Here is a 27,966-nt window from a genome sequence, read left to right as displayed (position 1 = left end):
CCATGACAATAGGATTTATAGACTACTGAGTTTCATGTCCTTTTGAAAGTATAAAAAGAGTAGGCTGCTTCGTATTTTGCCATAAACATGCAAAATACTAATGAGATTATCTGGCATTTTTTTCCAGAGAGGAAGGAGTAAAGCAGATTGACATAAATGAGTTTTGAAAGGAGGAAATTTGCAAGCTATTTTCAGAGATCCACTTGCATTGATTTGAATGAAAATCAGCAAAGAATGCTCTAAGAAATAATCTCAAAAGGGTACAGACTCCAAAGTCTGACAACAGCTGGGAGTAAGTGCTTTAGCACATGCATGTTAGTGATGAAACACATTTACATGATGATTAACAGCTTTTCAAGTAGCCTAGGTATAAGACAAAGACAAAACCCCCTAATATGTCCTTGTTCTGAAGTTGTCTCTGCCTGTCTATCTTGTGGATAAAAATGTAGGAAAGTTTTGTCTGTGATTTGCATGTTTCTTTCATAATTTGCTGCTTTATGCAGCAATAGAGATTCAGCTAATACTAGTTAGCAAAGGTTTACTGCACGAGCAGCGCTCCAATGCCTAAAGATCAGGATTTCTTAGTCCTACAAAAATTAAACTTTGCAATTTAATTCTATGAAAGCTATTGGTGTGCAAGCTAATTCCTGTGTCAGTAGGCACTGATATCTTGCTCTCAGGCCTTTATGAGTGTTTCTGGCCACAGAAACAACCAGTTGCCAAATAGTCCTGTGCATTTGCCCAAAAAAGGCCAAGGCAAGCTGTCAAGGATCAGTATTTAGATGTTGTGATAAATCCTAATTTTCAAGTATTTAAAGTAAATTCTTGTTGTGTTTCTCTGAACTGGCTGTTGAGGCAAGACCTTCTGGTTTCCACTGCAGTCTCATTTGGCAAATCAGAGGTTTAAATGAGGTAATGTGTTATTATGGAGGAACAAGGACAGGAAAGCAAGAAATTTCACTGTGTAGTCAAGTACTAAATGCAGCTTTGATTTCTGGCCTAAGCTTTCTTCTGGTCATTTTCACTCACTATCTGTAATGAAATAGTTAATAACGCAGATACTTAAATACCATCTGTAGATTTTGATTATATGATGGCTCTTTGTTAACAAATAAGCTAGAATACATTCTTTGTGTGGATAACACTTCAATGCTATAATTGAAGGCAGCATCAAACTAGGTATAATATCTATAATTGGAATCCAGTTAATGAAACAAAAAAAAAACATAAGACCTTCTCTTTACACTGTTTACTCTGACCTTTTCTCAGATTGAATTTTGGTATTCTTTGTGGTGATCTTTCCTGATGAGATTTCACTGTGATTTCAGTGTTAAAGAATTAACAAAATGAGAAATGCAAAGGCTATATTGAGAAAATTGGTGAGGAAGCTTAAAATTGCATATCTGTGGAAATTCTGGAGGTCAAAAAGCATTTTGTGTTTCAAAATGAAATTTTAGTTTAATTTCCAAGAAATTTTTCAAATATGCATGTTATTGCCTTTAAAAAAAACAACAGTATACTAGAATAAAAAGTTTAAGCTGTACAAAATCATAAGGCAAATAGTTCCCACCTCAGAGATGTGAACTTTCAGAGCTGCAGAAAATGTGAAATGAGCAAGTAACTGTAGACCACAATACCCTGTTGTCATTGTCATTTATCCGCTCTGCCTGGACTGAGGTTCACAGCTACAGTTCTGATTGCTTTTGAGATATGCAGTTTCCAGAGTCAATTAGCAATTTCCATAGTCAGCTTTGTCTTCCAACTCTGAATCCTATACTGCCTGATTAAGCTTTTTCCATACTTAGCTGGGAAGAGCATGGACTGCCTAGTACACAGACTGAGTCATACACTAAGTCAAGCATGTAGGAAACACTTTAAAGCTGGACTTGAAAGCACTAACATAAAATCTAACCCACACCACTGTCCTCTTCCCATTGCTTGGAACCAGAGAGAGCAGCCCTCATGCCAACACTGGTGTTACTCGAACTGCCATGTTTTGAAGTTTGTTTCATATCAAATATGCAAAAGGCTGCTATTAGAAAAGCAGTGGCTCTTCCCCTGTGTCTATTGCAAGGTATGATGTCTGATTTGCTCTCAGCATCTCTTTTTGATATATGGGCCAAGTTGGTGGAGAAGGGAAAGAACTAATCAATAACATGAATTAGGAGTAAGCAATGACTCTCTTATCATAATGTAACATTAGAAAGGATGCATGATAAAGATGGAAAGGGGACACAATAAATCATGTGAAATGACACCAAAAATAGACTGACAGCATCTGTTCTTTTTGTCTCATAACCCAAAACCAAAATAGCTTTCACTACAACTAAAACGAGCATATTCAAAGCAGATAAAAAATTTTGTCAGCAATGCCTAATTAAAAAATGAAGCTCTTTTGAGGATGTGTATCACATTGTAACCTTATATTACCATTTCACTCTACAATGTGTCACCTTTCTTACTGCTACGGCATACTTTTTCAAAGTCAGCAATCATTTTTTCTTTTTAGCTTAGACTAGAGAAATTTGGGCCCCCTGATTGGTGTAAATTGGCCCTGTGACATTCTGAATCCTGACATAAAATTATCCTATGGAAGTCCAGTGTAAGAAGAGTTCTGTCTTAACACTGTACTGAAATGAAAGACTCCTGAACCACTAGCCTGCAGGTTTTTTATTTGTGCCATAGAGGAACTCAAAACTGTCAGAATGGATTTTTCCAAATTAAGATTTTTTTCCTGTTAAAGATGCAGTACCTAAAATATCGGCAATTTTATTCTTAATTACTTATTATAATTATATATATCTATTCATACCTTTCTGACGCTAAACACTGAGAAAGAGAATAATTTAGAAGTCAATTTAATTGTTGTTCTATTTATTCAGATACTATCTCTTTCTATAAAAGTTCCCTCCTTATTTAAAATAAATTCATCTTTACCTGGAAAGAAATAGAATATATTGGAAAGCCAAGCAGTTGAAAAATAAGGTTGAAATTGACCTATAAATAAGCTTTCTTAGGATTTCTAAGAGGTGCTTTATCATAATCATTAGATATCCTACATGAAATGTGAATCAGAAGTGAACCTACAGTTCTGAGCAGACATAGGAGCAGTATCTGAACGGGGACGGGTAAATGAGATATTTGGATAGTGGATATTTTGGATCACTGAGGTATTCTCACTGCTGATGGTTCTCCTTGCTGTAAAATCAGCAATACTGAATGGGGCAAGGGATGGCTTTTTCTTGACAAGTATTAAAGCCTAAGGTAGAAACACAGCACTACAGACACAAGAATGGATATCCTCATTCGTTTCCAATAGTCCAGCACCTTCAGTAACAGTCTGGATTTCATCCAAGGGGTATTTTAAGAATGCCTGGAAAAAAACCCCTGGATTAAGAAAGGGTTTTTGACAGGTTTTTTTGTGGGGAAACACTTTCTTTATCAAAATGCAGTCAGATAGTATTTCTTCTGTCAAGGAGTCCTACACCAGCAGGGTATCAGAGAGACTGGATTCATTGGCCTATCTCAACAGCTCCAGATAAGGCACTGAAATTATGGTCAAGACTGCAGTTACTGACCCTCACGCTAAAACAAGTCTAAGGGGACTTGACACACATGTAAGCAGCTTTCTTTTCAGTTGTGTTTTTTATTGATTGGAAGGTTCACACAAACAGGTAGTACAATGCCTATGCTGGCTGAAGTCTAGATGATGAGTTTCTAAATGAAGTCCTGATCTTTCTTCTTAAGAACTCTTAATATCATTTTTACTTTATTTCATTACCATGTTTGCACAATTTTTATTTTCCTATCCTCAAAAAAATAGCAGAAAAGGCCTTAAGATATTAGTTTGGAAATGTGCTTTGAAAATGCAAGCATGTTTAATTTTTAGTCAGTTGTGGCAAATTGTTTTTTTGAAACTCGTAAATGGCAAGTAGTTTGTGAGGTTTGTACACATTCTGCAAATTGCTTGATCTTATCTTTGCTCAAACCTGTACTCTACCTTAGTTCTTCTCAACACTAGAATATATGATGGCTAAGCTTAAATTTAAGCTGAGCTTAAATGATCCTACCTTCCTTTAATAGATATCATCTGCAAGCTTAGACATATCTCATTATTGCCCACAAAGCATACAGTAAAAAGTAAAAAGTAAAAATGTATTCTGTGTGGTACAATATTTTCTGATTATTATATATATCCATTCTCAATCCTACAATAATTTTACTTTTTATCTCAAAAGTTTTACAGCTTTACCACCTCAAGCAATATTTTACATCTGTCAAGAATGATTTATGCAATAATGACTTAAACTGCAAAATGGAGTCCTCAAAGGAAGAGCTGTCAAATATTTTCACCATAAATAACTTTATTAAAATAAGAACTGATATCCTGTATAAACAATATCTTGCCTTCAAGTATAATTCAGATCATATAGCTATAAGATTAGTGAAAAAAAATGTGAGATAGTAAGGAATTTATGATATTGCTGCTTTGATATCAGAGTATAATTTTTTAATTAAGCAGATGCTAATGCCTAATGGGCAATCCTTGGGAAAAAAAATCTGTTTCAAAATAATACTTCTTGTGACTTGTATTTATCCACTGTTCTTTTTAAAAAGGGATATTTACATTAAAAAACAAATTTTATGTGTCTTTAATCCCATGAGTACATCCAGCAACAATTGTGTAGCTACTTGGGCTATGAGAACCTGTAAATTTGGACCTTTAGTTTTGGCACCATCTGTTCCCATTAATGATTTTTCTCAGTAATTAACTCTTTTGGTAGCTATGTAATTGCCTACTGTGGCACTACTTGAAGAGGACAGAGGACTAGAACTTTACTTGGATTGTGTTAATACCTTTCTAAAAGGAAAAAGAGAGAGGAGAAATTCAAACCAAACGGAAGCTATACTCTGACAGAAGTACTCTGAGAGAAGCTAGTAAGGCTTTTAGCTGCAAATGTCAAAAACTGCTGTGAAGGCAGCACTGGTGTGGCTGGGACAGGGCCTGCTGGGTGCCCAGGTCATGCTGGGTGCCCAAGTCTGGGCCACCTAAACAATTACACAAAGCCATCACCAGCATTTGATGCTTCTCTGCACCCTCCCCACACTGCACAGTGAAAAGGGAAACAGGGTCCATCCAGGTTACTCATTTATAAAACCATCATGCATAAATTTTTTTTCTCCTTTGACCACTCTATCTTTTGTCTATGATGTTTAAGGCAGTGTAGACTCAAGCAATTGCCATTTTTTGAATATGAACTTCTGTCTCATCTTCTTTGAGTGAGTAATTTGACCAAAAATTAAAGCAGTGAACAAACAGCAGCTTTCAGTCTTGCATCATCACGATGGTTAAAACTCGAGATCCTGCACTTTCATCTAGAAAAGTGGACTATAGACCAGTAGAGAACATCAGAATCCTAATTCCCGTGTGTGTGTGCAATACCATTTTTCTATAGCAAGAATTTTCTTTTAAGCTGAGCTTCAAAGTTGTGACATTTTAAAATTATATGAGGTGGTATTTAGAATCAAAAAGAAAAAGCATTATTTATAGAGTGATTCCCTTTCTGACATCTGCATTGCTGGAATTCTGATGACAGATTAGCTTTAAAAGTGATCCCACTGACATTTGCTTTATTTCAAAATATTAGAATAATTTTTAATATAATCAGTGGCTTATGTAGAGTAAGTGATAGTGTGATGTAGAATAAGGTTTTATTTGCAATTCACAGGGTTTTAAGTCAGGAGCGTCTAATATGGTCTTCAGAACCTCTGGTCAGTGGGACCTCCAGCAATTCACACCTGCTTGAGGTGCCTTCCACCTCTGTGTGTTTAGTATTACGTTAAATATTATACAGTGGCTTGCTATGAAATAAAACATCAAATTAAACTTCTGAGCTGTGGATAGTTCATTGGATTACTCATATGTAGAAAGTTACATTTCTTACTGTGCTAGAATTGACCTCTGAAAATTGAAAATTGCTGAAATTGACCTCAAGTCTCATACTCAGAGCACAAATGCCAAATAAGCCACTAACCAGGCACTAAACTCTCACATTTTTAGAAAACTCTTGAAATTTACTTTGTTTCACAACTTGGAGGAAGTCTCTGTTTGGTATCACTATTCTGTATATTGTTACAATATACAGACTATGTTATATATAGGTATATGTATATATGCTATATATTGAAAAATCAAATTTGAAATTTGAAAAAGTGAAGATGAAAAGTGAGGTGTATCTTTTTGAGTTATTTAGAAGAACTATAGTATATGTTTACTAACATTCATTACACTCATCATACAGGTAGTTTCAATTTCATGACACCACATAGACTTAAGGCTTTCTATCACATTTTGAAAAGAAATTGAACATTATGTGGATCAAACCAAAAAAAAACCCTGTATATACAGACAATCAAGCTGACAGATACCCATGCATTTGAGTGTAAGATCTATCTTATATTTTGAAAATTTTTGCCTGATTCACCTGCTTAAATTTAGCAAATCATACCATCTACATGCTTAAATTTAGACAACCAAAGTATGGAGGCTATTAAAGTAACTATTCATAGAAGTGATGTTACTGAAAACCCTTATGCATAAGATTGTTTACAATGAATAATCTCTAACTCTGCATTCAAAACTATTTATGAAAGATATGGCAACTTTTACGGACAGTATTTCTTTGGTATGTCTCAAACAGATTATGGTGTGTTGCATGATTTCAGAATTCAGCATTTTAGAAAAGGATCTATCTTATCTATCTATCTATCTATCTATCTATCTATCTATCTATCTATCTATCTATCTTCCTCTGGTAATTGACAGATAAACAGTACTTTTAAAGGCCCTTTCCTCCCTCCTAATGTTTTGGGAGATTTTAGGACTTTTAAACTACCACATCTCCAAACAGTGCTCCAGGCTGATGGCTGTGAAAGTTAGCAATAACATTCTCCTTTTGCAATATTATTTTTAACACATGCCAAGTTAACACAAACACAGGGGAGATGTGTAAAAGACATACAGTGTCAGGTCTCCTGGGAAATCTATGTCCAAGGCACAGCTACAAAAAATCTTAACCGAAATCTGCTCCAGACCACCAAACCAGATCTAAGAATAAAGGGCTCTACTGAGAATCTGCTACCAGGAGTATGCTTAAATATTGGTAGCGTGGGTAGAATGGTTGGCCTGAGTTCTATCTGAATTATACCAGCCTAAGCTAAAAATAATATTCCTTAATTTTCTCCAAGATAACAGCAGAATTATTGGGAACAGGATTTAACTCTGTGACTTTAAAATGAGAGAGCACATTGCATGTGATTCTAAAATTGATGTAAACAACACACTGGCACTTCTCCAGAACTAATTTAAGCTCAGCATTTGAATATGAATTTCCTTTTCCTTCTCCCAAGAGTGTACACAGCAAGAGACAAAATAAGGTACACCACAATTATCAATTATTTGAATTAATTTGAAAGATGGGTGTTTCTGTAAATAACTCTGGGTAATTAAAAAAAAAAAAAAACAACCAACAACAAAACTCTACATATAACTATTATGTATCATAATTACTTCTCATGTGTGTGCATTTTAAAATCTGCAAATACATTTATTAATTTTTTGCCCTTAACAGGAAAAAAATATCAGCAGATTCAGCCATTCTGCATGTATTGACTTTTTACTGAATAACAGGGAATAGTTTTGACTCTGGCAATACTAGGACAATATCGGTAGTTCAATTGCAGGTACTTCACAATATCTCAGCTCTGAAAAAGGCTTCTCCCTTTCTTTATAAGCTAATGCTTTCTTTATGATGGGCTATTTTTTTCTACTTTTAACTTTGTGGTAAAATATTGAATTTAAATCAAGGTACGTTTCCTCTATGCTGATTACTTTAAGTGATTTACATCTTCATTAAACCAGCTGAGAGAAGAACTTCTGTTCCAGAGTTGCAAACACTGTGCTGGCTTCATTCAGCTGGTAGAGTGAGTGTGCAGTGACATACTCCATACACCCACTACTCTTAAGGCAGATTCCCTTACTGACACACACAAATGTATTTCACTGGACTTCAGAGAAATTACAACACCTTCAGCAAAGGGGCCGGCCAGTACAACATACACACTTCTTTTACCAATCAACTGCTAACCAAACACGCAAAAAGTTTTGAAAATAAAACCAGACTTTACCATCTTTGTGATAATAGGTGACTTCTACTTTCCTTTCCTCTGACCCCAGCAGGGCTTGTGCAATTTGGGCAATATGATGTCTTTTGGTCTCCGGCCCATGAAGAAAATCACAGGTGCAAGGTTTCTGCATGACATCTGGCCTGGAGAACCCGGTCATCTCACAGAACCCATCATTGCAGTAGATGATAGCACAATTCTGCACTCTAGCATTAGCAATGATGAATTTTTTATCTGCAATAAAAGAAAGTGATGCATTTTTTAGTGCTCTTTCAACATTTCTTATAGGGTCGATTGCAGAGATGAATGCTGAACAACCCTTCTTTTCACGGAATGCCTGAAATACAGAGATTTTCAGTCATTTAATGAAGTTCATTTGATCCATAACTTTTAAAGAAACTTCAATTAATTTAGAATACATTAATGATGAATATAATTCTTTTAAAGAAATAAAACCACACTATGCAAGTCTCTGTAAATCTCCTTTTGACTTCAAAATTTTGTCTGTTTCAGGCTTCATTGAAGCCCAAGCGATGAGTACTGGCCCGTCAGTCACAACTCCAGGAAAGTCCTTGAAAAGTTAGCAGCTTCCTTTGGGGAAAAGTAGAGCCTCGGGAAGGGGGTTCTACTTTAGTGAAGGGCTTCCTGATGTAAGGTCCCTCTCAATCTACTGTATAGGGGTTTTCATTGAGGTGAATGACAATAAATTTATAGCATTTTAATAAATCTGTCTAGAATGTAAATGTAACAGAAGAAAAGTTCCTAAAAACAAAAACGGGGGTACATGAAATGATTGTTATGTTGGAAACATTTTGCAAATTTCACTGAAGTTCTGTGCTTCCATCCATCCTCCTTTCCCAAACTCTCACCTCAAAGAAATGTTCAAAAGTTTTCAACTCTTATTAGTTTGTTTCTGTTTACCTTTTTAACACACTAGTCCCATTGTAATTATAAATGTGTGACTGTGATACACTTACTGCTAAGAACATTAATTTTTAGCTACTCAAAGGCAATTGCTTGCTTTATAAAATATTTTTACATGACACCAAGTAAACAGTGCAAGTCTTCAAAATTTTAAATATGTCCGTCTTTGAACACAGTGACATATCTGGAGATTTCATTCTTACTTTTTCTGCTATCTTTCAATCATGTTGAACTTTCACTATCACTTATCTATTTAGTAGCTAGTGCATTATTACTGTCAAAAAATCTACACTTCACTACATAAAAACTTGGAATAGCAACACCAACTTAATATAGATATATTAGCAATAGCACTGTCTTTATTTTTTTCTCAAAAAATATAAATATTACACATGCTAATAGGGGTTTAAGTACATGGAAGTATATGAACTGGAATTACCTGTAAGGGCTCACACCAGACTGATACTAAAATTATGCTAAATATTTAAATCAATGTACATATATCAAACTACTGTTTCCAAATTAAATTCATTTTAAGCATCAAGTGATCTTTCTTACAGCTAATAGGAAACCAGAATTCTGGCCAGGAAAAAAAGGACTTCAGCTTCAGCCTCCTCGACAGGTAGTAAACTGCTGCATTGGGAAAGATCTCACAGACTCTCTCTGAGGATGCATTTGCACTGGATAGATATTTTAGACTTACATAAAGAAAAGAGAGAAATTTGACAGCTATTTCTAAATGCAGTCATGACAACAAGGTAAGAGTATTTCCTCTTTAATAACTCTTCTGCATATTTTCTGTTTCCTCTAAATCAAAGTCTGAAGTTCTGCTTTATTTTGAAAAGGCAATTATCATTAACAGCATTAACAATCATAATAATTAATCTAGCCTATTTTTTAGACGTTGCAAAGACAGCAAGATTCTACATTCTGCTTTTAGAGCCATCTCACTGGTTCAGAAGAAGGTAAGAGATATAACTTCTATAGCTGTATAATATGGATACAATCAACGATAAAAACAATTCATTGAAATAGAGTGGGAAAATAGCCCCAACCCCCCTCCCCAAAAAACCCAAACCCAAACAAGCCCACTAGCCAATAATTCAAGCTAGTAATCTGTATTCTAGATCAAAAATATTGCTACTTCTGCCGGGGATCCCCTCCTTACCTCCGGGGTTTTCTTTGCAAGCTACAAACTTAAAAATAGTCTGGACCTGCTGTCCATTTAGTCACAAGCAGAATAAAACTACTATAGCAAAATAGATAGAAAGCGAGAACTTACTTTGCCCTTCAAATTTTCGTATGATTGTACCCAAAAATGTATTTTGTGGTGCCACATGACCTCTGCGAACAGGCATGTTTGTACAGGTCTTCGGTTTTCTGTGCACAATGACTTCTCCAAGGATCTCCTACACGGCTCCAGCCCAAAGCACCGAGCCAGCTACCCTTTGTGACAAATCATCGTCCTCTGGAGCTCGGAAATCTCTTCCCATTAGCACCACTTCTATAGACACGCTTTTCCTATTGGAGTCAGATTCATCCCCCAGTTTCTTTCTTTTTCTTTCTTTCTTTCTCTCCTTGCTTTCTTTTCTATTTTTTTTCCTGGAGGAGCTCGGACGCTATTGTCTGGGGCGGGTAGGGGTGGGGTAAGCAGGAGGAGGTGGCGGGTGGGGAAAGACTACAAGGGTAATCGATCTCTAGCACCAAACATCGCCAATTTTCCAAAGCAAATGGCTGTGACCCGGCAGTTTCCGACGCTGTAGTGGTGGTTTGAGGGCTGGAAGACTAATGTTTCTCCGCTGCCAGAGGGAGTGACGTTCCTCCCCTCCGGGCTTCACCACGGCGCGCAGCAGCTCGGATTACTCAAGCGTGGTTTAGCAAGAGCCAGCCAATAAATCTCTTCAAAACTCGGCGACAAACAGCGGCATCAGGAATAAGCTACACCCCAGCAGCACCGCGACGTGCCACATCCCCCACCGCGGCGGCTGCAGGGGTCAGCGGGGACCGAGGGCGATGGCAGCGGGGGGGCCCCGCCACCTCCGGTAGCCCCGGCGTCCCCGCCCTCCCGGCACCGCCGGCCCCTTCGCGGCCCCTGAGCGTGGCCCGCCGGGGAGCCCCAGGCGCTGGCAGGGCCGGGGGAGGGAGGGAAGCTGGTACACGCCCCGTCTGGGGCGGGGGGCGGTGCGAGTAGGGGTCGATGTTGAGCGATGGGGGAGCGGGGGAAGGGACCACCGGAGCCCTCGGCATCCTTCCTCTCCCCGGTGGAAGGGACTGCCGCCTCCTACGCAGCGTGACCCAGGCGAGGGCTTCCCCTCGCCACACGACCCCCTCTTGGGAGGAAGGGGGATTCCCCCGGCGCCGAACGCCGCTCCCGGGCTGCCGAGCAGGTGCCAGCCCCGTTCGGGGCCGAGCGAGCGGCGCGGAGGGCGCGCCGGGTCCCGCGGGTGCGGGGGCTGAGCTCGGCACGGAGCCCTCGCCCGGACCGTGGCGGCACCGAGCGGGTGCCGAGGCCGCCCCGTCGCTGCCCGGGACCGCGCTCCGCCCCGGGGCCGGGGCCGCGGCGGGGCGCGGCGGCCGCTCGGAGCTGGCCGTGGTGCTGGGGCCGCCTCGCCGGCGCGCACGGAGGCGCCGCTGCCCGCGCTCGGGCCCGGGGAGCGCCAGCCTCCCCCCACCTGGCTCCTCTCAGCTTCTCCCATCGCACAGGAATAGCTAGGGAGGCTCCCGGGGGAAGCGGGTATTATTTTCAGGCTGTAATTAAGGCTTCCTGCCCTACCCAGCAGGCAAAACGGTGCGCGTTCAGCACGGCTCGGCTCGGTGACACGGGGAGAGAGAGATGGGGGCAGCCATGCGATGCTGGAAAGGCATCTCTAGGGTAGTGCAAAGCACCGGCGGCTTCTTAATAAACTCATAGGGCAAAAAGAGAGAGGCACCTGAGCACCGTTCTTTGTAATCTCAAGCACAGGATATTGAGCCGGCAAACCACCGCTTCCCACCTGTTCTTCCACAGCACAAACAGGTGTTTCCTTATTCCCGTGAGCTTTTCAGAGGTGTGGCCCTTTGTGTCACTGTTACCGTGTGTCATCCTCTATATTTATCAGAGGTGGGGCACAGTCTGTTGAGTATGAGGGTGCATTTCTGGACTAATTTAATTTAATCTCAGCGGAATCATCCCGGATTTACACAACTGTAAATAGAGTCTGAAAATAAAATTTATGTATACATAAACTGTATTAAGATGGCTTCATAGTAATTGACTGTGTACTGCTTACAAAGCCTCAGCTAAATTAAGGGATATATAACCAGTAACCAATCTTAGGAAGTGAGCATTGCTTATTTGCAGAATCAAATGTTAAAATCTCTATATACAGAGGTATGAACCAAAGGAAAAACATGCATGTATATTTTTGTAATAATATTTGGAGAACTCATTTTTTTTACTCTAATAAATACTAGAGAAAGAAAAAATTTCTTAAAATATTTTTGAATACTTTTCCTTTGGACAGTGGATGAGCCTTCAAGTTGAATTTTTCCTTTACTGCTCTTTGTCTTTATGAAAAACATATATTTCTCTGAAAATGTATTCAAGTTCCCAAACACAGTAGTAGAAAGAGTGAAGAGGAACATATTTATTTTAACACTTTCTTTAATACCTAACATCTTTAATACCTAACATCTAGTTAAGTTATAATGGCCAGCAGTGACATGATTCTCATTTCTGCATTAAAAACGTCACTTTGATATATCTATAACAGCAATAGAAAATAATCACAATAAAACTGTGACCTTTACGGAACAATCAGTGTTTGCTTCCAGTATTGAACAATTAGTAGCAAACTAGATCAACTACAGGCCAGTAGGGTTCAGAGTCCAGTGCTTTAGATGCCTGTCTGGAAAGAAAACAAGAAAAAAACATTAAAATATAAAAATACATTTAAGAATTCAAATTTCACTGAAGCCCCATCTTTATGTTAAATTTGAGAGTCACACTATGCTTTCCTGAAAACTGAAGGCACCAGAACTCCATGACTCTGGAAAACCTTTTTTGTTCTGTCTCCTGATGGTAGCTTGAACTTTGGTGTTGATTATGTGAATGTATATTATAGTCCTCTTTTTCTTTTTTTTTCCTTTTTATCCGCCTTAGTTGGTTGGTTTAGAACTGATCAAGATAACCCCAGTGAAAGCAAGATAACTGCTGCTGAAAGACAAAATCTGAGATGTGGTTTTCAGAAGGGAATGAATTCACAAGAATGATGGGTTGTGATAACTACAGGAGCAATAGGTGACATCGGAAAATCTTTTATTGTGGTGATTTGCACTCCTGCAGTCTTGTAAATGATCTATTGCTCCTGGAGCGCTTAATGCTCATTGTGCTTATTGCTTGATAATTTTCTGTAGCAAGAAAGCAAAGAAGTGTGAGAGGAAAATATATTAAAATTGGACAGCTAACAACTAGCACAAAGTAATGTGGAAGAATTTGCATTTGATTGGGAAAACATGCAAGCAAGTGGGAAAGTTTGAATTCATTATAAATATGCATCTCTAGTGTGATTAAAGAAATGGAGAATGCCATAGAGGTATGTGTTTTATCTATAAAGCTGTACAGTTTCTAGCTTTGCAAGGACCGGAATACCGAGGGAGGGTGTCTCCGGAGCTGGAGCCCATCCGGCGCGGCCGATGCCGTGTCCTCTGCCCCCTTGTGGCACCGGTCCTTGCGGCGCCACCCTCGCCGCAGCCCTAGGACAGCTCTAGTGAGCGCGGCTGCTCCTCAGCAGAACTGTATTTGGCATTTCCTGGCCTCAAGGAGAGCAGCTGATTTTGAAATAGAGGTTACAAGCTTTTCACTGGCATTTTAACTACTTCCTTCTCAAGTTCTTTAAGTGAATTGAGAATTTATTGCCTAAAGATGTATTACTGATGTGTTTCCACACCTTGGCAGTTAGCAATTAAACCTGGTATTGTCAGAAAAAGATGGCTCTAGGGAAATGGCTCTAATCATATTTCCCATCATATTTTTGGTCGGATAAACCCACAAACAACAGGACTGAGATTTAGTCGAGCATTCCTATCATATTTGATTTTTCAGTCTTATGTTTGCCCTCCTGTGCACAGAAGTTTAAGTGCATTCCTATTTGAATAAACGCTTTTTGTACTGGAGCAAAATATGGTTAGTTCTTGATAGTTCTTGGGTTTTTTCTTCTTTCTCTCTTTTTGTTTCTTTCTTTCTTTCCTTCTCTTTCTTTCTTTCTTTCTTTCTTTCTTTCTTTCTTTCTTTTCTTTCTTTCTTTCTTTCTCTCTCTCTCTCTCTCTCTCTCTCTCTCTCTCTTTCTCTCTTTCTTTCTCTTTCTTTCTTATCTATCTATGTTGCATATACTTACAACTTTAAATAAGGCTGGAATTGTTTTCAGAGCTGTCAAAAGCAATACTGAAACTTTATTTTGAATCCCATTTTAGGCTAAGATAGACTTTGTGATTCCCTGACAGGTTGATGTCTTTTATTATCACCTTTAGTTTATATCAGTCGTGTTTTCTCATCTTTTTACTCTTTTATGTCTGTCCAGAACTTCAAGTTATAGCTCTAGATTTTGTTTTAGTCCTTCACAATAATAATGATCATCATTTAGATTATGACTGTTTGCACTTGATGCTCAGGCAAAGTATGCAGTTGCTGGGGAGAGCAGACTGCCAAATTACTTCTGTTGGAGAAGATAGAAATCAACTGCTTGAGCATCATGAACATCCAAATAGCAAATCTCTGCTGATGCTACTGAGAAAAGCTCTAGGTGAGCATGGCGGCAATTACTGCTGCCAGAGCTGGCTTCTTCAAGCAATACTTTGTATTTTCTTGCACTGTGCTGATGCCTTGGACACCAGGTCATTCTTAGTCCTAAAGCCACATGGTCTACACAGAAAAGTGGGAATGCTTCATTATTGGTGTTACAAAATTAACCTTGAATTAGATCTGATTATGGTTATTTTGTGTTTCACTTTTTCCATCTAAAATAAAGGCTCCTATTCCTGGCCAGACTACTAAAGTCAATGGGATTACACAGAGGCAATTATCATATTTGGCCTTAAGGCATTCGTCATCATTGTGTCTGCATATGGGTCTTATTAGTATTCAGAACTTCAGATATATACATGGGAGGAAAGACTATCAGGTTTTTAGGATGACAAAAGAAGTGTCTGCATGAAATTACAGTCTAAAAAGTGATTAAAAATTTCTATTTAATTTTACAGCTAGTTTAATCAGTAATAAAAAAAAGTTATTTTTTGGATTTCATTCAATGTATATTTCACATGTAATTCACTCTGAGACAGTAATTTGATGACAAGAATTTGAATCATAAATGCAAAATCCATAAGGCAGAACTTATGTGTGCTAAATTTCCTAGTCTATTAAAGATAACATCACGTGGGAAAAGAGTAAGACAGCAAGCAACTTTACTTTTTCTGTAAGGATTCACAAAAAGTTGTTAGTTATTCTACAGCGTCCATTGTTATTATTATGTGCTATGTTAGAATGCTTAGGTATTCAGAACCTCATGACTTAGGATCATTTTGGAATTAGCAGGTACAGGTATGAAAAGAGAATTACAAAAACCATCAATATATCCATTTACTCAAGGCTTTACCAGTGGATAGTTCCCTTTAGTATATTTGCATTTGTATTATTCATTTAGGATTTAAATTATTCAAGCAATGAGGCTTGCACTTCTTCCTCTGACAGACTCTTTCAATATCTCTCTGTCTCACCACAGGGCTTCATTCCCTCGTATTAAGCCACAGTTGCCTTGGGGGTTACGGCATTTAGATGCACGCTGTGTTTCCCTGGGCTCTTGGCCTGGAATGGGTGCTTCAGGCTATTCTGTGCTGACCTTCTCTGGCCAATTTAGAGCTTCAGGAATGATCCCAGCATGTGCTGTTCCTCTGCAAGATTTTCTAGCTGGATTACAGGGCTATGACTCTATGATTCTGACAGCTGTCAGTCCATAAAGAATGCTGATTGTAATTAGGAAAGACATGAAACATATTTCTATTAATTTATTTGTTTCTTCCTACCATATATAGAAGAATTTTAATGGTATACAAATCCAGTACCTTGCTCCATATAATTGTGAGTAATTCTATACCACAGGGAAATGTAATTGAAGATAAATATATGCATTCTCCATAATTTGTCTTCCATTATAACATATACCAGGTATGATCTTTTATAATAATAGTTTGTGCAAATTCATGTAAGAACGATTATGCTTATTATATCAAAAATCTTAAGTTTTAATCTCTTTAGAAGTATAGGCCTAGAAAATATCATATGAGCTAGGAAAGGGAAAAAATTCATTGCTAAAGCATGAAAAATTGAGTTATTGTCTATAAGTTACTAACTGAACTAGATCCATGCATTTATAAAATTAATTATCTTTGTACCAAATTCCAGTTGCCTTCTCCACAGTGCATTCTAATATTAAGTGTTAGGACTGCCATCTGTCAGGTGAGGCACATTCCTTTTCTTAGCTTCTCACTTGAATGATCTGTGGTTAGAATTCCTTCTTCTACATCTGCATATTCTGAATGTATTTTTATCAATAATAATGAGAGAGTGCACCTTGCATTTGGATCAGATTTTTAGTGAATTCCAGCTCTCACCCTAATGCCAATGAAAAGTACAGCAATGGCCTAGACCTTCCTGAGGTTACAAGGTTGCTGGTTTTGCCTGAAGTTCCTCCTAGTTTAGCTACAGCAGAGTTCTGTGTTGTGTGTCCTCAGGGGAAGGTAGCCTGAACTAGGAATTGCACAATTGCTTGCACAATTTTCTTTCATAATTTTAAAATGGTTTTGTTTCTAAACAATAATAATAAAAATGGGCCATATCAAAATCTTTCACAAAATGAAATTACTCTGAAATTACTCTGAAATCTGAACAAAATGAAATTATTCTGAACCAGTTTTGTAGATCACCTTCTCTTTGGTGGGGTTAACTTCAGAGAGGTCACAAATGAAGATTATTTCTACTCTTCAGCCTTTTACCTTAGATCAGGGTGTAGGAGCTGAATTCCTGCTTGGATGATATTTCCATAGCTAGTTTAGCAAGCAGTAGCTAGCCAGAACTCCTCTTTTCCTTTCCTCTGCCCTGCAGCAGCTGGCAGTGTGGCAATGCTGAGCAGCTGTAGGGGGGAAAAAGGACAGCAGCTGCTCTGAACTTGGTTCATGGTAACATTTTTCTTGAGAGTGACCAGGAGGAAGTGAGACCTTTATTCTGCTTTGGACAGTATCAGATTGGATATGCTCTCAAAGAGTCCATATACATATACAAAGCATATGCAAATATCTTTCCAGCACAGATAAATATTAAGATGAATAAAATATAGTTTTGAAGCATATAAGTGGTTCTTTTTGGACACCGGTGTCCTGGTAGTACAAATAATATGAGAAGATTTTTTAAAAATTATCTCAATAGATAAATATGGGGTTTGTTTTGTTCCCTTTCCTTGGGCTGATCTGATACATTATGATTTTGGATAAATTTTGTTCCCTTTTCCCCTTTATGTCATGTTTCCTATTGTTTTCAGATTTCTCTCTTCACTGTTTGACTACTGTCAATACTACTACTGCATCTACTAGTTATAGTCTGTTGTTTGTGCTTTTCAGCCTCAGAGACAGAGCAATAGAAGGAACAGGGAGATGGAAATACAAATGGACCAGACACTGACCTGAAACTGGCCAGAAATTATAACATGCATTGAACTTTAGAGCCAAAATTAAATATAAATTGAAACAGTTTAGGGGGAAAAAAAGAATTTCCATCAACTTTAAATACAATTTCAGATGTGTATTCCAGCTTGAGAATGTTTTTGCTGTTCCTAAGGATGTTTGTTATATATCCCCAAAGACCTTGTAGACCTCAGTCAGACTGCAGTAAGCTTGAGAAATTTGGATATATGTCCCAGAACACAGTAAAGCAAATAAATTCCTATTTCACTCATAAGAAATAAACCCCACCAAAATAGTATGAGGCTTTAGTGTCAGTGGCTCCATATGGTCTTCATGAAGGTGAATTTAATTTTCCTAAATATCTCAGTAGTAGTACATTGTGTTTCTATGTTAATTTTTAGTGTTTCATACCTTCTTTGCTCTTTCTGCATTCTGTTAACATATTTTACACAGTCACTTCATCTAAATAAAGTAACTGCAGTTTCTACACTGTGCTCACTTAGTCATTAACGATTTTATTATTAGCATATTCTAACACTCAGTTCTGTAGGCGAAGCTTTCTCCACCTGCCATGTATATTTTCTCCCTACAACTGTATTTTTCCACATTTATTTTTCAGTATTATTCTCACAGTAATAATATTTCTCTGTAACTGTGTAGAGTCCAGAATTGTATAGACTAATTCTTCCTGACAGTGTACTTATCAGTGCTTTTGTTCACATTGCTGTCAAAAATAATCTGCAAATATCCAGTTCACATATTTCTTTTTCAATATTTCCACTCTTCTTTCATAATACCATAGCATGAGGTCATGTCTAATTATATGACAAAAACTGACATTTGTCTATATTCATTTGAAGAGATGCTCATATCCTGAAACAGCATTTTCCTCCTCAAAAGTAGTGTGACCTATCTGTGTGGGTAGAATACCTGCATTATAGGCTAAATATACAAACCCAGGTGCCTGTCTGGAGCTAACATCTCCAGAGTTATATCAATACAGCTACAAATGAATGGGGAGATTTTTCATCAGTGCTAAGTACTGTATTCAATAACCCTGCTGAAGCCAATATGAACGGCAGGTATTTGACAAGTGAGAGTTTTGCTCATGATCTGTGATGACAGAGAGAGATAATCAAATTACATATGTTGTTTTGTGAAAGTCTTCTGCTGCCTAAGATAGAATTTATTTAAATAATCTCTCCTGTATTTCTGATCTCTACCATTATGTCTATTTGGTTGCAATACAAATAAGATATATTTTCAGTCTACTTTTTCTACCACTTGTCTTCCATACAGTTCAATTTATTTGGCAGGATGAATAATAACTTCAGGTTAAAGTCAACTTTTCTGCCAGTAAAGAGTAATAAAACCACTGCTATGCTAAAATACATGTTCAGAAGTAGCAAGATTATCTCATCATAACACATATATTGCATTTTTCTTTTTATCATCCTTTGTTCAGCTATTTAAGATAGGTGCATATTAGATCACAGCAGAAATACTAATTTGGCTGATGATCATAATTTAAACTATTTTTATACTTTATTTTCACAATATTATAGCCAAACTATCCAGATATGGTTTTTGAAAGTTGACCTCCTCTGTACATGCTGTAGCACCCAAAACAATCACTCGGAAACTGTGCTTTAGCTCAGTATTCAGGCTACTCACAGGTGATTTTGAAAGTCTGATTTTACAAGTCTTGAAAAAAAAATCAATATAGACATATATTAATTTTTATGCTGTTTGAGCTAGATAAATATTCATTTACTCATTTTCCTTATATGCTGTGTCAACAGCTTGAAAGAAAGCACATCTAAGATTTTAAATCCACCATGTTTTTGTGTCAGGTGAAGGGACAATAATGCACAATTTAGATGACTGCCTATCCGATCTTGCCTCTAGACTTTCACATCCTGACAGATCCATAGGCAGATTCAGACACAGAACCGTACTGCTGAAAACATAGACCTTGTTTTTATTCCAATTTATCGTGAAAAAAGCAAATTGATAAAATCATATTGAGTATGAGTGAAAATATTTCCTAAAGACATTTTTAATTTTTCTTAGGATTTTTTTTCCAGGAAATACTGACATTTTGGGAAGTGAACATTCCAAATCAGAGGACTGTACTGAAGGAAAATTTGTGATAATCTCAAATAGAGATTTCATCATACTGGCACCCAAAAACTCAAGACTGCTGTGATTCACCTGACAGTAAATATCAATTTTCAGACCTTGTCAAATAACCCAATTTAGGGCTATACATTCCTTGAGGGTAAGGGATACAAAATAAATCTTCAGTTTAGGACAAAACTATCATCCTGTTTAGTGCTTCAGTATTCCTTTCTCTGCTAAACTCACCTAGCCATGATGATTGCCCAAAGCCATGCATTCCCCTTCCCTGGACTTTCTCAAGACTGAGCCACATAAAGCCCTAAACCACCTGGTCTCACAGTTTCCCTGACACTGTTTTAGGCAGGACATTGCACCTTCTGAGGTTGCTCACAATCATATTTATGATTCCATGATGGTATGTTTGATAATTTCAGATATACTGAGACTTGGTTTCTGATTATCCAGAATATGCAGATGAGGTTGTAATTATGCCACTTCTTTCCCTCTATAATCTCTATGTGCTGGCTTCATAGAGCTCCCTGAAGCATGGGGTTCCATTTCTACCATTAGCTGAAATCATCAATGGTATGAATAGGATTCCCTAGACTTGAGATTGTTCCATAAGTGATACATTATTGATTTACATTTTAAAAGACATCACACATACACATGTATACTAGCAGGATACTTGTCTGTGATATCTGAAACCTTTTCAGATGGAACATTAAATATAAATCCACAGTATTTGCTTGTACCCTTTGTTGTTCTTTCTTAACTATCTGAACAGAAGCAGCATTTCCCCCAACTCTCAGAGCTCCTTTGCATCAGTGCTGCTTTTCTCTCATGAGGGTTCAATGTCTTCTAGTAATATTTGTTAATCTGCCATAATGTACTTCCAGTTCTATAATTATTTCTTTAATTTCAGGGAGAAGACTTTAATTTCTTCCACTGCTCCCTTGTGCTGGCATAGCACAGAAACTTTGCTGATCCTTCTCACAGATGCAAGCTCATGACTACATTGCTTGGTTACCAGATTTCCCTCTTCCTCTTTATTGTATCTCTCTATCCTCAGCACTGACATGTTTGCCTTTTCAGTAGTCAAGTGAACAGGATAATTTGAATAACTGCTATAGAAGTAAAGACTCAAGGGGTTTGATTTAATTTTGTTTAAATGTTAGTATATGAAATGTGATCTGTTAGGGTGTAGTAGAATCACCGTGCAGATGACAAGTGTCAGGAAGATCTTATTACCTGGAATAATTGAAAACTGTCTGCTTTCTATAGTTTTACTTGGCCTTCCTCATCTAAGAGTTTAAAAAAATTACGTACTGCTCTTGATGAATTCTAAAACAGGACCATAATTTAATTCTAGTTCAGTTTCCATGAGAAGTAGTGAAGGCAGGTGCACCAGCCAATGCTCAAAGGAGATGGGTGTGTGGATGAACATTAGCCGGAGTGTGCTTGTCACAATAATTTGGATTGGAATAGTCACGTTCAAAAGAATAAATTGTTATAAGAGAACAATTCTCATAAACTAACTTGGGATCCATGTTTTGTCATCCTGAAGATTCTGAGATTGGTGTCCCGTTTGTGTCACTTGCTTTAGACATGAATAACCTCAGGATTCTGTTTTGTATGTTTTAGTCTCTCCTGTTGATCTTCTAAGTGAACATTTTACTGCCAGAAAGAATTCCTGAAAGTCAAAAAGGAAAAGGAAAATAAAAACAGGAATTATCAATATTCTGTTTAATATAAATATAGTTACATCTGCTGCTTGAACACATTTATGGGTGCTCACGCACATTTATGGGTGAATTTCAGGCAAGCCAGTATGTATCAGTAGGTAGAACATACATGATAAGCCAAAAATATTGCATGTATTTTTAACCCACAAGAATGTGAACAGCTGTGGGTCTTGGAGCACTTTATCAATTTATGAATCTAAGAAACTATAGAGCATTGAAATCCTTCCAAAATAGTTCACACTTGAGACAGATCATGGCATATGATAATCTGGTAGCAGAGCCCTGGCTATAATGCCATCTGCTTTTCTTATGTGAAAATACCTCAGGAAGGTTGGGAGCATGATAGTGATATGTGACAATCACTACCTAAAAGCACATCTAGTTCAAGCCAAGAGAAAGTTAGATTAGGGGGGAAAATAATAGTTATTTTTGCCTAAAATATGTATAGAATTAAAAATGTCTAGCATTATATATAACCAATTATGTCAATAATTGTATTTTACACCTTATTTAGTTTTAAAAATTTTAGATTTCTGGATAAATAACAACTTGTCAATCACTTCTGTGTTTAGTGATTAAAAGACTTTCTTGACACATGCTATCTTTAACAATTGCTAGTCAATTTTACCTACAATTTGCTCTCTATGCTGTATAATGTCTCTGTAGAGTTGCTATGTTTCCTATTTTTTTGGATAGCTGGGATTCAGATGTGTATACTTATGATATTCTTCAATAGCAGTAAATTTCTGAAAGGTAGCAAGTGATTCAGTTTTTAAGGAAGATTTTTTCCTTTGTTTGATTAGGCAAATTACTGTGGGAGTGATTCAGTAAAACAGAAGAAAATTATAGGACTTGGACTTTTATAAGAGAAGAGGAAAGAGATACTTTTTTAGGGGGTCTTAGTCTATTATAGATCTCTCCAGAACTCTTAACATTCCACAGACAAGTGTCCCTCCTCTTTCTCTCTTCCCATTGGTTGCTGTATCAGTCAGATTCTAATAGGCACCATTCCAGCCTGTGTTCATGAAATATTTTGCAGACTGTGTTTTAGATAGGACGTATTTACATTACTTTCTTGATAGCAATTTTTTCTCATTATTTTTATTAAACACTATCCTGTTTTTTATAGTTATATATATATATATTTAGTAACTTATACTTTCCTAGTAACAACATCCCCAGCAAATATGCATTTTTAGCAGAATCATGCCTAAAACATAGGCTGCAAATGACAATAGACTTCCCTGCAACCTACTCCTACTAAAACATTTCAATATGGAAACACACCTACTTTGAGGCTTGTTTTACTCTCTCACTTCTAATAATTTCAAGGGATCTAATTATACTCTTTCTCTCCAGAGAATTCGCTGAATGAAGGGTTATTCCACTGAAGTCAGTACTGCCATATAGTACAGAATTAGAGTCATAAAGGGGAACAGTTGTTCCCTGATCCTCTGGTGAAAAAAAAATAAAGGTGCCATGGGATTAGAAGTTAACTGGTTTATAGATATGCATACCCAAGTTAATAAAAAGACAGCAAAAATGTTTTCCTTCAGTCTACAGCTGTAATTAGGCAGCTAAGTTAACACAAAGCAAGATTTCTGATATCCAGCCCAGTTTCTAAAACTTTGCCTTTTAAAGGTAAAGCACCAAACTGTTTTACCCAGGGTCTTTGTAGCTGGGTTTAGGTACCTGTTTGTTAGGTGTTGAGCAAATGAAGCAAAATCCATTTGAATTCTGTTTCTATCTTTAAAATAAAACTTCCAAGGGAATTCTATTTCTGTCTTTAAAATGAGATAGAGGAAAAAGTGAAAGAATCCAGTAAGTGGCTCATTAAAATGTATAATAGGACTTGAAAATTCTGGTTAAATTTTTTTCTTATAACTTAGGTGTAAGTTCCACTTGCTGCTATTGGGATATTTTCTTTTACAAATACTTCAAACAAATAAGTAGGTTATTGGAAGCAGGGGTGGTCTCCTACCTTCATAGCCCAAACCATTAACCTTATAATTAGATACAGATGTCTGCCTCAATGACAGTATTTTTTTGTGAAAATACTGCCAACTTTTGGTCATAGAATCACTTGACTCTTCAATGTCCCTGTGATCACAATGTCACTTTCATATTTGTATTTGCTTCCAAACTAACTATGTTATGAAAGCAAAAAATCTGCAAGTTACACAGTAGTTAATCCTTGAAAGAGAGTGTACCTATAATTATGATCACAGGAACAGGCAATCTACAAGAGTGTGTTTACTCTGGGCTGTGCTCATCCCAAATCATCCATGAAAGCCTGTGGCAGGTACTAAAGGCCATGGATCATGGCTCTGCCAGGCTATTCATTTAAACTTAACTCTTAAAATAGTGCGAAGGCTGCATTGTTTTAATCAATCAGTCAAGAATGTTAGGAAGCAGAATATGAAGTTTTGTCAGGGAAATTGAGTTGCACTCCAGCATATTTATGATAGTTCTTGCACTTTATATGTGTTTTATGGTAAGTCTCTGTTTCACAAGTTAGCAACTGTAGCAGGTTTCTGTATTCTCACACTGAGAAACAGCGGAAAACTGCATAATAGCATTAGCCAGGTGTGATGGTAGCTTTTTGGGATCCATATACTCTTTCTTCAATTTCATTGGATGAAAATTTACTTTCTCATAAAAGTTTCCTTCATTTTCTGGGTTTGAGACCAGCTCGTGCTTGATTAATTTGCTGTCATACTGTTATCTATGTGGCCATACCTGTTAACCAGTTTAACTGAGTTCTTTTATTTTTTTTTTTAAATCGGAGAACACAAGGACAAAGTGGGAGAATAAGAAAGTGGAATGTAATGGAAGATCCTTGTATTCTCAAGGTACAGTGAGGATGAGTCTCTCCTTGGATACCAGTTAAACCAACAGTGTTGCTGCCAACAGCATTCCTGTAGACAAGTAATATGGTCAGAGAATAGAGCTGGCTTTAGGTGAAGATATGAACTCTCACCTGCAGGGCAATGGACATGTAAACGAAAAGACTTAGTGGCAGGTTTTCCTTGATTTTTAAGCTTGGCCTTACTAAACTAACAGAAGTGATGAATTATGTACAGGTACACTGACTCCTTTTAGAAAAGAGAGCATGTACCTTCAGTACTGATTTTGCATCCTCTTCTTTAAATAGAAATGCTATTGATGGAGGGAAAAGCTGCTGTCAGATTGCTATGTTCTGTCTATAATCTATTTGCTGTAAAATGGAAAATGACCCAGGGAAATAAATGTGTTATGCAAGTCTGGGTAAGGAATCTCTAATAGAAAATGTTTATTTAAAGAGAAACATAGTTTTCCTGCACATGTGTTACAGATTTTAAAAGATCTAAACACCTGGAGCTGATAGTTGTCTGTGCTGTCCTTGCTAATGTGAGAGGAATCCAACCAGTGTGTTGACTAAAGTCTTCGCATGTTTACATAATGTCTGCTGGGTGTTTACATTTTTAAATGGCACATACCCAGGAATCTGAAAAGAAACCAAACAGTGATAATTTAGCACTTTGAAATGAAGTACCTAAGATCTACACTTTAAAGCAAGGCTGCTGCCAATTCAGTCAGTCACCAACCAAAGGCATTAGAAAGAAATAGGAATGAATAGATAGCATATGTGAAGAATTTGATTTTAAATTAATCTTAAAATCATAGAATCATTTAGTTTGGGGAAAAAAAAAACCTTTAAGGTCATGGAATCCAGCTGTTAACCTGCCAAGTTCACCATTAAATCATGTCTCTATGTGGTACAACCACATGTCCTTTAAATGCCTCCAGGGATGGTGACACAACCACATCCCTTGCCAACACATTCCAATGCCTGACAATTTCTTCAGTGCAGAAATTTTTCCCAATATCGAACATTAAACTCTTCTGGAGCATCTTGCTGCCTTTTTATGGACAAGCTCCAGAATCTCAGTGTCTTTCTAGGAGAGAGGGGCCTAAAACTGAGAGAGTTCAGGAAGTGTTTGGACAATGCTCTCGGGCACACAGTGTGACACTTGGCAATGGTGCTGGGCAGGGCAGGGAGTACAAATCAATGATCCATGTGGGTCCCTTCCAGCTCAGCATATTTTGTGATTCTGTGAAATGGCAGCAAGAAAAAGGGTGTGGCTCTGTAGGATGTGTACGTTTTAGATTTAATGTCATTATTTTCATTATGTAAACTGCCAATGTCAAAAAAAAACCCAGAAAGCTGATAGGGATAGCCAGGTTATTTCTACTATTTACTTGGATAAACATAAATTAAATTTTCAGGTACTTGTTGCTGTATATTTATGTATGACCCAAATTTTTTCTCTTTATGTTAGTACTGCTTTGGTTCTTGATTCACATTATCATAGAGCAAATGAGAAAATAGTTATTTTTCTAAAATTTATTTCTGAATAAAGAAATAATTTGGTATTTAAATAGGCAAGAATTTGGAAAGGTATTGTTACACATTTCTAGATAAAGAGTAGCATTACATCTATGAAAATATTCTGTGCTATCAATCATGCTTCATTTTTAAAGAAATGGATCAGATACTCAATTTCAGTTAGATAACTATGAGTTCACAAAGAGCTGCCAGTTAAATCATGCCAACCATTATGAAAACACTATGGTAGATTGCAAAGTGGACTAATAATATGACACACCTTATAAATTCCTATTCCCTAATTGTCATCTGAACTTTGTCATAGTGAGACAACATTAAACAGGATAGTTTTACCTGACCTGTAGAGTTAAATATTAGCTAACTTTAGGTTAAAAATATAGGCAAAATAAAGACTTCAACTTTGATCAAAATGGGGCAATTGAATAAGTGAAATCTAAACTGTGCAATTTGACTGTTTCACACAGAGGAAGTGTAGAAACAATGGATAACAATTAACAAAATGGTAATTCCCTGGATACATGCAAATACTATGGGGAAAAAAAAGAATAAAAATTGCCAGAAGGAACCTCATGTATATAGTCAAGTAAGCAAATTAATGACATTTTGTATCTGCTTGGCATAAGTTCTGAGCAATTCACTGTATTCAGTAGTGTCAGCTATCACTGAAACATCCAAGAATAAAAACAGCAATTGAAAATTGTGACCAATTAAGGATATGAAGGGGTTATAAGCATTATTCATGCTTTTTTCACTTCTATGGCCCCTCAATTTGATGGAAAATCTATTTCTTTCTATGTTAAATCCCTAAGTGTCAGAGGATATTTAAAAAATATTTTTATAAAGTGCATCTTTCTCTGAATAAAAGATCAGAAATGTGCTGATTTCATCATGTCAGGGCTGTACCATTTTGTGTTATTCAGATATCTGGCTAAATTCTTTAATTTTTATTGAAAAATAAAACTTAGGAAATATGACCACATGAACGCTCATATTGACCTTAAGAAAGACACTAAAACAAGTTGGTGGACTAAAATACATAGGAATACACCCCCTATATAAAGCATTAGAAGATAGAAATCTATGACTCTATTGACACTGAAACACAGCAGTTTCCATGTTGTTTGGACTCAATGATCTCACAGGTATTTTCAACCTTAATGATTATGTGATTCTATAGTGATTCCACTTAGATCATTAGAACAGTCCCATCATAATATCCATTTTTTGATTAAGGCAAAATAAGTTTAGACTTTTTGCATGGCCATCAGATTTTGGAATTATCTAACAGGACTTAAGTGCCTCATTCTTCATAAATCAGCAGAAGTATTTCTTTATTGTGATAGCTAAACAAATCTCAGTTATTGAGTTTGTTGACATCTTACCTAGTAGTTTTAAGAGAGATGATTCCAGAGCACCACTATCTTGGGGTGCTGACTTTAATTTCAGAGTTTCAGAAGCTGGCACTAATTATATATGTTTCCAAAAAGTCCACCCTTTCCCATCTCTGTCTTCTTGTTTTGCTCCTGTGCCGCCTACTCCCGTATGCCAGAGCAAGTGTTCATGTACTCACAGCTCAGGTTGAAATCAACCTAGAAAAAGAATTGGTAGAGGACAAAACTTTCTCTTTTAGCAGGAACCCCAAATTATGTACGCTTAAAATAATGAGGCTATTTAAGAAATCTGAGTAAAACACTGGGGGAACCCTGCTGTTACCAGCCCAACAGAGGGTCCCCTCTGCTGCATTTCAAGAACAGGAAATGTCATCACCTGTCCTCCTGTTTCTCTGAGTCCCTGAGTTGCTGTAGCTGCTTAGGGTAAGTGTTGAAACTAGAAACACTTGTTTCTTCCACCAATTACTTAAAAAAGAAGGTTTCATATTCTTTTAGAAGG

General features: G+C 37.1%; 1 protein-coding gene across 3 annotated transcripts in view; it reads right to left on the bottom strand.

The window, feature by feature from the left end:
- Positions 1 to 11,160, bottom strand: part of KCNH7 (potassium voltage-gated channel subfamily H member 7) — a 206,896-nt gene extending 195,736 nt beyond the window's left edge. For all 3 annotated transcript variants that reach the window (XM_030952660.1, XM_030952662.1, XM_030952663.1), the window contains exons 1-2: positions 10,391 to 11,160; positions 8,188 to 8,418 (exon numbers count right to left, since the gene is read on the bottom strand). In XM_030952660.1, coding sequence (XP_030808520.1) covers positions 8,188 to 8,418; positions 10,391 to 10,466 — 307 coding nt within the window. In that variant the 5' untranslated portion in view covers positions 10,467 to 11,160. The remainder of the gene's footprint in view (positions 1 to 8,187; positions 8,419 to 10,390) is intronic.
- Positions 11,161 to 27,966: the final 16,806 nt, after the last annotated feature.

The sequence above is a fragment of the Camarhynchus parvulus genome, chromosome 7 (assembly GCF_901933205.1).
Source record: "Camarhynchus parvulus chromosome 7, STF_HiC, whole genome shotgun sequence".
NCBI lineage: Eukaryota > Metazoa > Chordata > Aves > Passeriformes > Thraupidae > Camarhynchus > Camarhynchus parvulus.
Note: the sequence above shows the minus strand (reverse complement) of the source record. Positions and strands in the feature narration are given on the sequence as shown.